This window comes from Pseudophryne corroboree, chromosome 3 (genome assembly GCF_028390025.1).
Source record: "Pseudophryne corroboree isolate aPseCor3 chromosome 3, aPseCor3.hap2, whole genome shotgun sequence".
Lineage (NCBI taxonomy): Eukaryota > Metazoa > Chordata > Amphibia > Anura > Myobatrachidae > Pseudophryne > Pseudophryne corroboree.
In genome coordinates, this window is record NC_086446.1 from 774,023,621 (window position 1) to 774,040,026 (window position 16,406).

Here is a 16,406-nt window from a genome sequence, read left to right on the forward strand (position 1 = left end):
CAGCGATCTAGGCATAATTGTGTAATAGTCATCTATCTATTTCCTTATTATTCACATATGGAACAAAGCTGTAATTTACGCCAGTCACGCAGTGTACATGTAATAACTTCCTGGTGTGTTTTGCATATTAGCTGGGACTATTCGCCTTAAACTGGAGCTACTTAAACGTGCCCTATTTTATATTACTCACATTAAGGGGCCTACTAATCCATCTTGTTTTTCCGATGTATGTGCGGTAATGGTGGTTTTTCAGCATCGTTCAGATTAATTAATCTCTTAATGCAGGAGAGAATGCATTTTATTTATTTATACTTCTCCACATTTGTTCAAAAAGCACTTGCCTTACTCATCCAGTGGATTTTGGGGGTTATTCGGGTTACCCCGCAATCACCCCATCGGCAGCACCAGTGTGCACGCACAGGTTCCGTCCTGCACGTGCGTGTCCGCTGAATGCGATCGGTTTGCAATGAGTACGAATGCCTGACTGATTGACAGGCAGAGGCGACTGTGGGCCGGGGGTGGTGGTGGGGGGCCTCGATTGGACCCTTGAGGGGAATAACGTGGGTGGGGTGGTGGCATTTTCAGGGCGGCTGCGTGTGACATCATGGGATGACGCTACAATGGGAAAAATGGCGTCTGACTTCCTGCACGTGCCACGTAGCTTACTGCTGCAGGAGGTCGTCCACAATAGCGGGCGCAGCTGGTGGCTGCCAGTTAGCATACCCCCCCCCCCCCCCATAATTAAAAAAAAAAAAGTTTGCACACAGCAAAAAAATAAACATTCCCCAGTTGTGCCCCTGACACTATATTTGGCTCACACAAAAATGCCCCTTACACATTATGCCCTTCAGTTATGCCCCTGGCACCATAATAAGCCCCGCACAGTAATGCCCCTTACACATTATGCCCCTGGCACCATAATTTGCCCCACACACTATAACTCTCAGCAAAAACATTTACCTCATATTTCCAAGTGGTAACACATTTGCAAAATAGGACATTTTATATATTGAATCTCGAGTGGATTTATTGATGGGCCTTGTATATCAGATCATGTTGGCTTCAAACGATTTGAGAATACTTGAACCTTAGAACTGGATTCAGTTAGCTGTGGTAATTAACTGCGGCGGACTAATTGGTCAGCCAAGGCTATTCTATTACTGCCCGCGGCAGCCCCTCGATAAGCCTGCAAATTGCACTTAGCACAGAAATCCATGGTGAGTGCGCTTGTCACGGGTGCCGCAAATGCGTTAACCTATAAGCTCTGGGTACTTGTCCCGGATCCTGTGCGTTAAAAGACCGTAGCTGCAATTTTACTGCTTAGGAAAAGTGATTGTAATTGAATAGTCTTAGGAGTAAAAGCCAGAAGCTACCACACATTTCCTCACGCTGTAAATTATCGTGACTCATTGAATACGGCCCCTAAGTGGATTCTTAGCACTTATTGGAAACAAAGGGGTCTATTTACTAAGCCTTGGATGGAAATAAAGCAGACGAAGATAAACTACCAGCCAATCATCTCCTAACTGACATGCCACAGGCTGCGTTTGAAAAATGACAGTTAGGAGCTGATTGGCTGGACTTTATCTCCATCCAAGGCATAGTATATAGACCCCTAAGTGTTCATGTAGCAGGCTGCAGGTTTTTGATGCCACTTTCTAATACTGCTGTCCAGACAGGCAATCAGGAAATGGATCGCTCGTTGTTCCCCCTCACCTGTGCTCTCCATAATTCATCTCCTTCGTGGGCCACCCGCCAGTGCGTGTCCCCCATCATGGCAATCAGAAGATTCAGCATCAGAAGGGCTGCAACGATTATAAACGCAGAGAACAGGAGGCTGAACATGAACGGTAAATCCACGTCGTAATTGGCCGGACCATCGATGATTGTGAGGAATAGTTCAAACGTGCTAAACAGGGCCATCGGGAAGGTCATGAACTGACCCAGCTTTCCCGGATCTTGGGTGTCAAATATCACAAAAAAAGCTGCAGAGAAAAGAAGCAAAAATAGAATAGAAATGTGACCTTTAATGATTGGAGAAGTCCATCTAAAAAAGACCAAAAAACTTTTCTTCTCATCACTTTTTTTGTCTGTACTGCTCTGGTCCCCCTGTGGAAACTTTTTGTCTGGTGATTAAACTGTAGTGAAATGTTCACCGGGGCTAATTACTAAGCCTTGGACAGAAATAAAGTGGACGCAGATGAAGTGCCAGCCAACCAGCTCCTAACTGTCATTTTTCAAACACAGCCTGTAACATGACAGTTAGGAGCTGATTGGCTGGTACTTTATCTCCATCCAAGGCTTTGTAAATAGACCCCTAAATTACATGAATTTGGAGAGGCCTGATGGGGAACTTTATTGTGCCTCTAAATCAATCAAATGCATACTGTAATTCAGGTTATCCAGGCTGTGCAGCAAAGCACAAGCTGCTCTGGAATCTTACGAAATAGATTAAGCATCAGGACATAGAACATTGGTATAAACCTACATCATGGTAAAAAGGGGTAAAAAGAAAAACTGAAGTGACGAATCGCTATATGATAACGTTGTTTATTACATAATTTAATACATAATACACAAAATGACAAGTGAATTTAGGGCCTAATTCAGATCTAATTGCAGCAGCAAATTTGTTCTCTAATGGGCAAAACCATGTGCACTGCTGGGGGGGGGGGGCAGATGTAGCATGTGCAGAGAGAGTTAGATTTGGGTGGGGTGTGTTCAAACTGAAATCTAAATTGCAGTGTAAAAATAAAGTAGCCAGTATTTACCCTGCACAGAAACAATATAACCCACCCAAATCTAACTCTCTCTCTGCACATGTTACATCTGCCCCACCTGCAGTGTACATGGTTTTGCCCATTAGTTAATAAATTTGCTTCTGCGATCAGATCTGAACTAGGCCCCTAGAAAAGCCTGATACTAAATTTTGGAGAGCTGCTTAATTAAATGCATAATGGCCATCACCTTGGCTCTAAATAGTCATCATGGTCTATCCTGCAAATAGATTAGGAATGAGAACGCAGAGTGTATAATTATACACAGCATTAGTGCTAATGAGCCTCTATAATAATCAGAAGATCAATTATAGCCTAAACAAGGAATATATAAGTAGCTAACAATTGCTCTCTAGCTGATCCACATACTTCATACTTTACCCTTGAGATACAGGAGGGGTAAGGCCAAGTGCGATAAGTGGTAGATTTCCCACTAGGCATGTGAGGCATGTGTCTAGGGACGGCACTTACTGGGGGGGGGGGGAGGCCGGCACACCGAGCTGATGAGGCCAGCTGATCCTTTTTTTTTTCGTAATTAGGACTTTTTTTTAAATATTTTATTTTGCAACTGAAGGGAGTGGGACAGTGGGCAGCAAATTGTAGTCTAGGAGCTGGTAGTGGGGTCAGGGTCGAATTAAGAGCCACATGGGCCTGGAGCTGAAAATATTAAAGGGCCTATTGTGAGAAACGGGAGGTGTGATCCGTGCTGTGTGGGTGTGGCCAGAGCCATATGGGCATGTACACTCCCTACACGGGTGGTCTTCTGTATGCCGGCGGTCGGGCTCCCGGCGCTCAGTATACCGGCGCCGGGAGCCCGACAGCCGGCATACCGACACTTATTTTCCCTCGTGGGGGTCCACGACCCCCATAGAGGGAGAATAAAATAGTGTGGCGCGCGTAGCGCGCCACCGTGCCCGTAGCGTGGCGAGCGCAGCGAGCCCGCAAGGGGCTCATTTGCGCTCGCCACACTGTCGGTAAGCCGGCGGTCTGGCTCCCGGCGCCGGTATGCTGGTCGCCGGGAGCCCGACCGCCGGCCAGCCGTAGTGAACCCCCCTACACTATAAACCCCAATGTCTCCCTAAACATGTACAAAATATTTTTTTTAAATTGCGTAATTTTGTAAGAAAAATAGAAATGCAATTTTAATAGTTATGCTTTATGGCCGACCATGTGGCCAGCTGGTGGCTAGTGATCATCATGCTGCCATGATGATGAACCTATTTTTATGTGGAGGCCTGGAGCTGTAGCTCCATCTGCTCCATTATTAATCTGGCCCTGAGTGGGGTGAAGTTGAGGCCACTGGCGGATCCAGGGGAGGGCGAATAGGGCGATCTCCTCCGAAACACAGCCAATGATGACCTGAACAAGGGAAAAAAACTACCAGCAGCACTGCCGGTGCCTTGCAACAGAGCCTGCCGCAATGAAGTGGTCAGAAGCCGGCGGCCGGAACATTTCCCCAGCACGCTATCTCTCAGGCAGCCCTGCAAGCTCATTTGCCGGGCACCCGCTGAAATGCATAATGCGCTACTGCCACCCCCACTTCCGGCTGTCAACAGCTCCGGCTTCTGCCATCATCAGCTCCTGCTCCCGTACTGTCATCGTCTCCTGCTCCCGCCTTCTGCCATCATCAGCTCCTGCTCCCGCACTCTGTTATCGGCTCCTGCTCCTGCCTTCTGCCATCATCAGCTCCTGCTCCCGCACTCTGTTATCGGCTCCTGCTCCCAGCCTCCCTCCTTCTGCCGTCATCGGTTCCTGCTCCCGCACTGTGTTGCAGGCAAGCTTATACAGTACTCAGGTGTATGCTGATATTACTGCATGTAATAACACAGATCGGTTACCTGTGACAGTTTACATTAGTTGGATTTTGTTGTGAGGAGTGGAGAACTTAGAGTAATATTGATGTTTAGGTATGTAGGGGAATTATTATATTGGGGTGTAGGGGTATTATTATATTGGGGTGTAGTGGTATTATTGTAATATCTCCTATCAATCCCTTCCCTCAGTTCTCAGGTATATAGCTTAAGTAATTGGGCGCTGCAGATCCCATGTCATCGCCATATAAATGAAAGGATAATATATGCTCTGAAAATGCGAAGAGTCAGGACTGGAATTTGGAGAAATGAGTAGCGAGAGGAGGAGAAAGAATTTTAGATCTACCCCTTGTTGTGACTGTTTGGTGGTCTCGAGGAAGACCGGCCCCCAAAATGATGGGGGGGTAGGGGGGGCTGCGGCCAATAATGTGCCTAGGGGCGGCCTGACCCCTAAATCTGCCCCTGGGTGCGATGCAGAGAGGCATGGTGGTAATTGCGTCACTGCAGCCCAGCCCCTATTGTACAATACTGTTATTTTCCGCAATGTGCACTGATGGGTGGGAGTGTGTGTGGGGGGGGGGGGGGGGTGGTACAGGATTGCGATGACACATTTCACTGCAAATAACACATACTTCACTCAGGGGAAGACTGGCTTGCTTTCTCCTAGAGGTGTCTCCTGGAAAGCGCAGGAGAGTAGGTTGGAGCAGTAAAAGTGTTTGTACCGTAACACGGCTTCACTTTGAATATACTTTGCTACTATCTGATAGCGTAAACTTAGTAACAACTTCCTGTTAGAATTGAAAATAGTACTAAGATTCTGTATAAAGAAGATAAATACCCAAATTTGTCAAATCTACTTGAGAAGGAGCCGAGGAAATACACCAATTTGGAGAGACGCCAGTGCCACTGAGTTGATCAGCACTCGATGCCTTGTTCATGTTATAGCATTATAGAACACTACATTTTATAATATTTCACTATCTTAAATGTCATTGCTACCGTCTTAACATTTTAATAAAAATAAATAAAAATGAGTGATTTTGTTGCCATCTTCTCCCACAAATAAACAGTGGCACTGACACATAGAGTAAGTAGGCACATGACATCACAACAAAACATTGGCATTTGCAGAAATCACTCCTAACATCCAATACTTGGAAGTCATTAAAACACAAAGTGATTGTTGCTCCATATTAATCCTCACCTGCACCAAATCCGAGAATAACTACAGCCATCAGCCAACAGAAGCGCAGTAGATCCCCGAATATCATCTGAAAAATCAGGATTACATGTCATGAGGACCAGTGCTGTTGCAAGAGCAAACCAGACATACAGTCTACAACTATGGAACTATCTACCCTATGTGGTGTCTCCTTTTACTGGACAGCAGATAGACATTGGTGCCTCCTCTTACTGGACAGCAGTAAGACATCAAAGCCTCCACTGGAAACACCACAGTCCCCTTGATATGTCTTCTGCCATATTTTGCCCTCGTGAAGGAGATGCTAAAACATTGAGCTTGGCCTTTGAGGTTATGGGCCTGGATGGACGTTACATCTGCCCAATTGGATGCGGACATCCTGCGATAAAATCCATCTACCTTTTGTTTCCAACACAGACATGCTTGGGCAACATATTGTAAATCCACATTGTGGAGTATCTAAGCAACTAAGGAGATTCCAGAGCTACCACCACAACCACCACCACCACCACCACCACCTTTCTGCTACACAGAGGAAAAAATCTCTCTAACAGGTCCACCCTTCACAATATCTTGCATTGGAAGTCAGAATGATCTTGTAGTTTGTACAGAACATTTTATGCTCAGTTACTGGACTGGATTTACCTTTTGTATCATGATGGTGAAGGGTCCAAGCATCTGGAAACCTCTTGTGAAATACATTATATAGCACCATCCGAGGACCAGACTCACCGACATGGGAACTAACTCTCCGCTGCTGTTGGTCAATCTCATGACCAACACCGCCATCACCATGCAGGCAAAAACAATTCTGGAGAAAAAAAGACACAAAGCAAGGGAAAACATCATGCATATGGTGGACACATGGGAGGCTTTACAGACCAAAAACAAGAGACCAAATGACATGAAACAGAAAAATAAAAAAAAGCTTACTGAACAATGGGCCTAATTCAGAGTTGATCGCAGCAGTAAATTTGTTAGCAGTTGGGCAAAACTATGTGCATTGTAGGGGAGCAGATGTAACATGTGCAGAGAGAGTTAGATTAGGGTGGGGTGTGTTCAAACTGAAATCTAAATTGCAGTGTAAAACTAAAGCAGCCAGTATTTACCCTGCACAAGGGATACGGTTAGGTTGACCCAACTTAGGTCCACACTCATTAGGTCAACCACTGAAGGTAGACATTGCCATTAGGTCGACATGCATTAGGTCGACATGGCCGTTAGGTTGACAGGCCAAAAGGTCGACATGAGTTTTTCACTTTTTCCCCCCATTTTTTGTATTTTATCATACTTAACAATCCACGTGGACTACGATTGGGAACAGTAACCGTGCCCAAAGCATGGCGAGGGAAGAGAGTCATGCGAGGGTATACGATGCACTAATTTGGGTTCCCCGTCACTTCACGGAGAAAACGACACAAAAACAGTCAAAAAACTCATGTCGACCTTTTGACCTTTCGACCTAGTACATGTCGACCTTTTGACCTGTCGACCTAGTACATGTCGACCTAATGCATGTTGACCCAATGGCAATGTCAACCTTCAGTGGTCAACCTAATGAGTGTCGACCTAAGTTGGGTCGACCCAACGACTCATACCCCTGAACAGAAACAAAATAACCCACCCAAATCTAACTCTCTCTGCAAATGTTATATCTGCCCCCCCTGCAGTGCACATGGTTTTGCCCAACTGCTAACAAATTTGCTGCTGCGATCAATTCTGAATTACCCCCTATAGAAACATAAAATTTTACTGCAGATAAGAGCCACTTGGTCCATCTAGTCTGCCCTAAAAACATGTAGATACTTACATAATAGAGATACTTTTTTCGTCATTAGTCAATTAACCTACTAGTATACAGTATATGGAGCGTGGGTGGAAATCAAAGAACCCGGAGGAAACTTACGCAAGTATGGAAGAACATACAAACGCCACACAGTTAGGGCTATGGTGGGAATACAACTCATGACCTCAGTGCTGTGAGGCAGTAATGCTAACCATTACACCAACCATACTGCATGTGTCAGGTGTATGCAAATATTGTCAGGTGTATGAAATAGGTATAGGTGTGTGATTACATAGTTTATAACCAATGCTACATTACTAACTGTACCAAATGTCACACAGCATTCATCAAATCCAGTTTCAGATTTAAACTCATTTTGGGTTTGTTTTTTATGGAGTCTTAAAGGATATAAAAGAAAAGTCAGGAGAAAAGGATATGCACTCCCGAATCTATATCAACCCAGGGCTCCGGCTTACCAAATCTGCCCTTAAGATTCTTACATGATAATATGAAATGGTCCACCAAGAACAGTCTGTCCAAAATATCTGGTGGCTCCAACCCTTAATAGATCTGGAATCTAAAGTAAGTAAAATAAAAAAATGAAACAGAAAAAAGACATACTGTAGGTACGATAAAACATCAAAGCAAAACAAAAACATCATTAACTGCCTTAAGGATCACTTACCAAGAGAAGTAAAATGGCAATTGCTCCAATCACGCTGATTAGCTCCCCAACCAGACGGAGTTTATCTTGATAGCTTACATATGCCTCCTGTTTGAGTCCAAACAAATTGGATAGTCAAAGATAATAACCATACACGGATATTTTTCTTACTCGACCCTCACGCCTTAGTCACTTACATGAAGAGGTCGTTGAGTTAATATGGTTGCATCACGAGAATTATTAAGGGGGCTTGGCAAGGACTTCAGAGGCCTGTAGGTGCAGCACATCGTTACGCAGATCATATACAGCATGTAGACTGCCGCTAAAAACCAGAAGTATGGTCGGCCGTAGCTCCGCCATTTCAGGCTAACTAGCTCTTTCACAGGGGTGAGATCTAGGATATTCCGTGCCTAAAATAAAAGTTGGGGGGAGTGAGAGTTACCACATTCTCACAGGTCAATAAGCCAAAAGAAACATTCAGATATTGACTATACCATCTACTTACTTCTCTTTTTTTGGAAGACACCACAAGCTCCAAGACAGACTGGTCTTCTCCCCAGGAGTCGATGCCTGAAAGGTCATACAAAATGGAACTGACTGGACCAAATATCCATTGGACTCGTTTCCGTTTGTTTAACAGATGCTGGAACATCTGAAGAAGGAAGTCAAGAAGTAAAGAACCTCCTCTTTAATTGTGCAGTCTTCAATACTCTCCTTAAGAGACCCAACTTTTAGAAAGACCTATAAAATGTGCCTTCTACTTTAAGTCAACTTTTTTCATACTACAGTTAACTTTATTCTATGCCAGCACTTATGACTGTACTGTACATATATGACAAGGATACAGTGGGTCCTAGTTGGTCATAAGTAACAGCACCCTACTTAACATAGGAAATGGTATGGGACTCTTGGAACAGACTCCACCAAAGAATCAATATGGGGGCAGCATGAAAGACTTCTAAATATGTCAAATTAACTTAACATATAAGACTAGCCATATAGGAGCAGTTATATACTGTCTTGTTTAAAACACAGCCTGTAACATGGCAGTTAGAAGCTGATTGGCTGGTACTTCCTCCTTCTCCAAGGCTTAGTACATCTGCCCTTGTGTCCATTAGTCCTGGTGTGCTTTACTTTGTACCCCCAAAATATTAAGCTATAACATGTTTAGCTCTCTTTACAATTTGTAAAATTTGTAAATTGAAGTATTTATGTAGCAAGCTGATATAATTACTTATTTTTCCGTAAGTGTCCACGTAATATATAGGCAACTTCAGGAACATGAACTATCAGGCGTACCATGCTTATATGTAGGTTTGTATTTGCAGTCACTGATTTTTACCAGGCCTCAGACGGGACTGGTCGTAGAAGAAGACTTATTAAGAAATCAGCCATTGCAGATTGGGATGTTATTCGTAGTTAGAAGATGGGTTGATTATGCAAGGAATATAATAAATTGAACATTCAGCTGACTTTTGGCCAAAACATCTATAGGGCAAATTGGACCAAGTAATTTGTGGGATGTAGTTTAGGAATAATCAGCAAGGCTGACGTTCATGGAACCCTGGAGGTGTCAGCTCTTAATGTCTTCATTCTAAGGCAGAATATGGACATCTTAGAACATTCGCCACTGTGGATGTCAATGTGGATTAACTTTTTTTTTAAAAACATAAAAGAAAAAAAAAACAACTTACAACAATGTTTCCTTCTACGGCTGATAATTTGAAGGCAGTAAGTCCCATGTAATTAGGGATCATTAGAAGGTCCACATCCTCCTGTTCTTCATCGCAGGACAATATAAAGTCCAACATCTGGCAGGAGAAGGTCTTATTAGGTTGCAGTACGAGGATGTGGAGTATGGTGTTGCCTGTAAAACATAAAAGCCATAATTAAACTATTTATTTAATTAATTCTGTTTAATCAATCAGTATGTCATCTGCATAGTTGCAGATATGGTTAACAAATGGTGCCTACAAAATAAGTCCCAGCTATTTATAGCCACTGTAGTGTATATTATAATGGACCCAATTTAAAGTACAGCTGGACTCACGGATAATAGTGGACAGGATATTTAATTAAGGGGTCGATATTTAATTGAGGGGTCTACAGTATTTACTAAGCCATGGACAGAGATAAAGTGGACGGAGATAAAGTACCAGCCAATCAGCTCCTAACTGACATTTTACAAACCTAGCCTGTAACATGACAGTTAGGAGCTGATTGGCTGGTACTTTATCTCCGTCCACGTTATCTGCATCCAAGGCTTAGTAAATAGACCCCTAAGTATAATACTAAAAATACTAAAACCATCTCTTGACCTACTGCTCACCATAAGAGTCCTGAGCTCGGGCACTGGCTCCATTCTCAATGAGTAGTCGGACAATGTCCTCATTGCCGACACAAGCAGCAAAGCTCAGTATGTGTTCACCTGGAAAGAAGGGGGACAAAGATAAGAGTTTAGGAGATTTCTGCTAATCTTAATGGATCCTCAGTATGATCTGAATGTATGTTTCTATTGTTTAAAAGAGCAGTCTGTAAAGTACAAATGTACTAAGATGTGGTTTGCAAATAGCCTCATATCTGATTGGGGATCACATATATATTCAATTTGGATTATGTTGGAACAACAGATAAAAAAGTAATATTATCATTGGGAGGAACCATTTATTTGAAAAGTTTGGAATCATAATATTATTACAGAAACAATGTTCATTTTTTTTTTTTAAACACTGCATTTTCCAGTTCCAAAGCTTGGTGGTGCTGTTGACATCAATGAAAACTCCATCTCTTGTGAGGAAAAGGATTCTCAATATGGAAATATTTGCCATCTAAAAATATATGGAAAACCGTGGGAATGGAAACTGTAAGAACACAAACCTTTCACAAACCACCATTTCAGTTATCTTCTCCATATACTGAACAGTTGTTACAGTAAACATTTGAAAAACTGAAAAGGGACACTGGGGCCTATTCAGTAGCGGATCTTGCCACGGGCAAGTTCCGCTGCTGCTGTGCCCCCCGCTGCCGCTGCCCCGCTGCCCGCTGTGAAGGGAAACTAGATGCTACGCGTCTAGTTTCTCTTAGTGGAGAGGACCTTTTCTGTAATGATGTGCGGTGCGCGTTGACGTCATCGCGTACCGCACAGCAAAGGTCCTCTCCACGAAGGGAACTAGATGCGTAGCGTCTAGTTTTCCTTCGTGGAGAGGACCTTTGCTGTGCGGTGCGCGATGACGTCATCGCGCACCGCACATCATTTCAGCGGCGCTGCTACTGTACAGGGGGCGTAACTGACCACGCCCCCTGTATGAAGCCACGCCCCCTATGGCCACCTGGGGCGCAAAAAGACCCTGAGCCGGCCCTGGGCCTATTTATCAAATAATGGGGCAGATGTGTTAACCTGGAGAAGCCATAAGGAAGTGATAAATCAGTGATAAATGCAAGGTGATAAACGCACCAACCAATTAACTCCAATATGTCAATTAATAGTTAGGAGCTGATTGGCTGGTGCGTTTATCACCTTGCACTTATCACTTGTTTATCACTTCCTTATGCCTCCTCCAGGTTATTACATCTGCCCCAATATTTGAGGTAAATTCCCCAAAAAAACACCTGTTTTCGGAGATATTTGCAAATATTAAAGATCCCCTGAATGTAGGAAGAAGAGACCGCAACAGATATCTCCAATATTTGCCGCAGCTCCTCCATTTCTGACAGCAGCCGCAGTCCTCCTAGGTTTCTAAGAGGGCTGTGAAGCAGTCAGATCTACTAAGCCTGGCCCCAATAGGATAATGCAATCTCCAGATCTATAGGCTACTTATTTACAGAGCGGTATGCTGGTGATGATTGTGCCAATCGCAGGCCGCGCCTAAGCAGTGTGCACTGTGGACCCAAACCAGGAAGCTGTGTGGTAGCATCAGACTTCAATCAGCTCTCTGTGTAAAGGTAAATGTATTTCCTTCTTCAGGTAAAACTAAAATCTGGTCCCAATCCCTTAATGGCAAATCCTCAAGTGTCTTTCAAAATCTTCCTCTGACACCATTTAGATGAGGAAAACAGATTCACAGAGGTTCCTTTCACTCCACGTAATGCAGGAACCAGAAGGTGACTTGATAGAGAACCAAAGAGACACTCTTTCCTCACAACCAGGGAAATGGAAGAGGCAGAATGGAATCCCTTGATGGAAGCCAAGTCCAGGTAACAGAAGAAGGTCACAGCTCAGGACACCAATGTGTTTTGGATGAAGTTCCTTTGTTCTTCCTTCATCTGATACGTCTCCTGGTCTACCACTGCTTTGCAGATGATACATAGATGTACCTGTTTTTTGCTCCACATACTGAGAACACAATACCAACCCTAAATAGCTGCCTAGCTGAGCTCAATTAGCCGATGAGCACCAGCTGGTTGTGACTGGATCCTGATAAAACAGGAGCTCATCATCAAAGGACAAGACTGCAGCTTAGCCAACCATCTGGACTTGTGCTTGGAGGGTCAGAGTTGCAATACTTGGAACATGTGTGGAATCTTGATGTTGTCGTGGATTATGGCTGACATTTAAACAGGTATATCAACCATGATTGAAGTCTTATTCTTTCATTTGAGTAATATAACCAGAAACAAGCACTTATTTACCCAAGGGAAGATCTGCCGACAGTCATACATGCATTTGTATCATCACGCTAGGTCTACTGCAATGCCTTCTAACTGGGTCCTCCGGCAAAAGGATTGCTGCCTTACAGCACAGGAGTCATAAGTTTGATCCAAGTTCCATCCAACAAGTGTTATACCTGTATCTACATGGTGTGTATGGGGTTCCTCTGGGTGCTGTAGTAACCCCCACACTACAAAGACATGCTGGTAGGTTACCTGGTTACTGAACAAATTAGAAGCCTACATGATGTGTGATAAGGAAATAGCCTGTTAGTTCCCCTAGTGCAGGGACTGATGTAAATGGTTATATATTCTCTGTACGGTTGCTCACGTCAATAATGTCTTCACAGTGATCACTAACCGAAGTAAAACAGGTTCTCAGTGCCGTAAGAGAAGAAGCTCCCAGTGGCACGGGGGGATGAGGCGTCAGCACCTTTCCGAATCAACAGCTTCACCAGTTCCAAGTTCTGGTTCACAGCAGCAATATGCAGGGCAGTTTGTCCTGTAAAGAATAAAAGCCATAATGAAATATGAAGACAAGGAAAGGCGTGAATAAATTAAATGTCAGTTATTGAAGAAATTGACCCATCCGGTGTTGTGCACCATCCAGTAATTCAAGAAGAACTTTTTATGAAGTCCGAGTTGGGCGGACGTGCGGGATGCTGGCTGAACTCTGACTTTTTTAAAGGGGCAGTCTCATACAAGGCCTGGTTTAGGCCTTGGACATGATTACCCCTTTAAAAAAAACATCAGAGTTTGGACGTCATTACATCCCAGCCTTCAAATGTATATATTAAAATTAAGCAGAGGTTACCCATATGTTAATTTGTGCCATTTTAAGTCAATCTACTAGGAAGTTGATATGTTTGTCCCATGCCACAAAATGGCTACCGCCAGTGTGTGTAGGCAACAGGAACATTAAGAAAATCCATGCCACATCGTAAGAATATCTTACCTTCATATAAGGCGGAAGTAAACGGCTGATCAAGGAGGTCTGGAGCAGCTTCCAGCAGTAATTCCACCACCTCCAGATTATCATACAATGCCGCAATGTGTAGCGCAGTCTCTCCCACCACCCCTGGCATAGGAAATAAAGTATAGACACTGAGAACTATCAAGGTCACTGAACAACGACTTTATAATATTCCTGTGCAGAGGTCTACTCACCTCTAACATGCAGGTCAGTTGACGGACAGTCCAGCAGCTTTCTAATTGCTCCTACATCATTCTCTTTGGCAGCATTAAGCAAGGGAGACTCCCGGATCCTGTAGAAGGAACAATACAGCTCTCTCAAAAAACGTGTAGCGTTAACTCCATAGCTCAATGACCACAACCATCTCAACCATCTTCACATACCAGCAATGTCTTCGGTTCCTTGGGAATAATACTTTATATATTTTTACATCTATACTTAAATTGTAATATAAATGACACAATGGCAGCTTGTTTGAAAACATGTAGCCACTTTCTTTAATTAATAGTTGCACACCCCCAGGGCCGGATTAAGCCATGGGGGTACCCAGGGCACTTAAGACAAAGGGGGCCCCTATGAAAGGTGGGGGATGTATATTAAATTGTGCATTTCTCCCAACATGTCCCATTCCAGGAGGGACAAAATGCTCTCTACCTGTGTTGAACTATTTAATTGATAAGAAAGGTACTTCAACAAAAGTGATTGCAATCATAAATTAAAAAGGAAGTCCAGGTAGAGAGCATGTTGTTCCTCCTGGAATGGATCATGTTGGGAGATATGGATTGCGTATATTAAATTTAAACCAATGGTGTATATTACTTTTAAGTAATAGTTTAAAAATGCCTGGGCACTGTCTATACCTCCACCTAATTGAAAGACAACTATTTTATAAACTTTTATTGTAGTGGAACAAAGACAACTTAACCTTAAAATACACATAGAAAAATAAAATAATTGATCTTGTCACATGCAAGAATAGCAGCAGCCTCTGTACTACTTACACACTGGGACAGGACTCAGGAGGACTCTCTGTGTGTGTCTATCTCTAGACCAAAATGATTTAGTTGCATAACAGTTTACACAGGACTCAGACACCCAGGTAGGGAGGAGGAGAGGCCGGGATCCCTGTGTCACTTACAGGGATATCCACCCTCCTATCTCTTCTCTGGTCAGAAAGCTCTGTCGGTAGCTCACGAAACATGATATTCCTGTGTCTCTACCTGCACTGCATACTCTCCTGCTCGTATTCTGGCGGCTAGTTCTGCTGCTGCTTAAGAGGTAAAGCTAGTGATATCAGTGTGCTCTGTCCGGGGTGCCCCCTGACAAAGGGGGCCTGGGGTACAGTATGCCCTGCATCCCCCCTTTAATATGGCTATGACACACCCCTATCGGGAGATAGGACATCTATAGTATGGCTGTTTAGATATAGTCAGCAGGAACTAGATATTTTTATGGGAAAGTGCATTTAAAAATATGTAAGTACATAAACAGTCTATGGGCAAGATGTAACAAACTTTGGAGAGAGATAAAGTATAAACAAATCAGCATCTAACTGCCATGCTACAGACTGTATTAGGAAAATGGCAGTTACAAGCAGATTGGTTGGTACTTTATCGCACTCTCATTTTTTGTAAAAAGCAAATGAAATCTATATTGGTAGTAGGGAGGTCAATCCCGGGATCGGCGGGATCCTGGGATTTAGGCCCACAAATGGCCGGGATTCAATCCCATAATCGAAAGCTCCAATCCTGGAAATTGAGGGATCAGCATTGAGCATCCTCAGGACGCTCAGAAGCTGCCTGGATTCCTCCTCCCAGCTCTCCAGCACAGCGTGATGTGCAGTGACAGGTCACGCTGCACCAGACGCCGTCACACGCCGCCGAGAGAGATGGTTGTTCACCACCCGCCCGCCTCCATTGTATGGTTAGTTTTGTGTGCGAGGTGGGCGGGTGCTGGGCAGGGCGAGGAGGCGGACACATAGGGAAAAGCCAATACCGGGGATTGAAAAAATGGCCTGGGATTGGCCTCCCTAGTTGGTAGCAAGTAGATCGGTTGTGCAAGGGGTAAGGAGATTTGGTGATCGAAGATTGATTAGACTTTGATAGTAGTAGGAAATATATATTAATAATAGTCTCAATTAGCCTTCTGGAGGTGGAAAATCAAACATGACATGAGCATGGTTTTGATGTTTCGTGAGCTTATAGACTCTAAACCACTGCTCTGTTGGGAGGTTTGGGGTCTATCCAAGGGAACCATTACGGACACTGATGTGCTTTGAAGTCAGCAAATGGAAGACATGGAAGGACCAACATCTGAATGTCAAATAACTCGGATTAATGCTTCATGGCGATGGAGAATCAAATTCCTCCACTAAATTATTCAAGCCATGGACAATTGGTTTTTCAAGGCAAACCCACCAGGTCAAAAGGACACCAAACTGTATTTTACCAAACGCCAACCAAGAATGGTATCATGTACGGCGGCTTGCATAAAATCAGTAGCCGGAATAGTCTTCATGAGCTCTCTGTAATTTTGTCTCTCTTGTCT

At 43.7% G+C, this 16,406-nt stretch overlaps 1 protein-coding gene across 1 annotated transcript in view; it reads right to left on the minus strand.

The window, feature by feature from the left end:
- The window catches only part of LOC135058257 (transient receptor potential cation channel subfamily V member 6-like), an 89,141-nt gene that overhangs the window by 12,755 nt on the left and 59,980 nt on the right, over positions 1-16,406 (minus strand). Inside the window, exons 2-13 of the mRNA XM_063963789.1 lie at positions 14,054-14,151; positions 13,842-13,964; positions 13,248-13,388; positions 10,569-10,667; positions 9,934-10,106; positions 8,745-8,891; positions 8,437-8,649; positions 8,261-8,347; positions 8,076-8,152; positions 6,435-6,600; positions 5,793-5,859; positions 1,717-1,985 (exon numbers count right to left, since the gene is read on the minus strand). Coding sequence (XP_063819859.1) covers positions 1,717-1,985; positions 5,793-5,859; positions 6,435-6,600; positions 8,076-8,152; positions 8,261-8,347; positions 8,437-8,649; positions 8,745-8,891; positions 9,934-10,106; positions 10,569-10,667; positions 13,248-13,388; positions 13,842-13,964; positions 14,054-14,151 — 1,660 coding nt within the window. The remainder of the gene's footprint in view (positions 1-1,716; positions 1,986-5,792; positions 5,860-6,434; positions 6,601-8,075; positions 8,153-8,260; positions 8,348-8,436; positions 8,650-8,744; positions 8,892-9,933; positions 10,107-10,568; positions 10,668-13,247; positions 13,389-13,841; positions 13,965-14,053; positions 14,152-16,406) is intronic.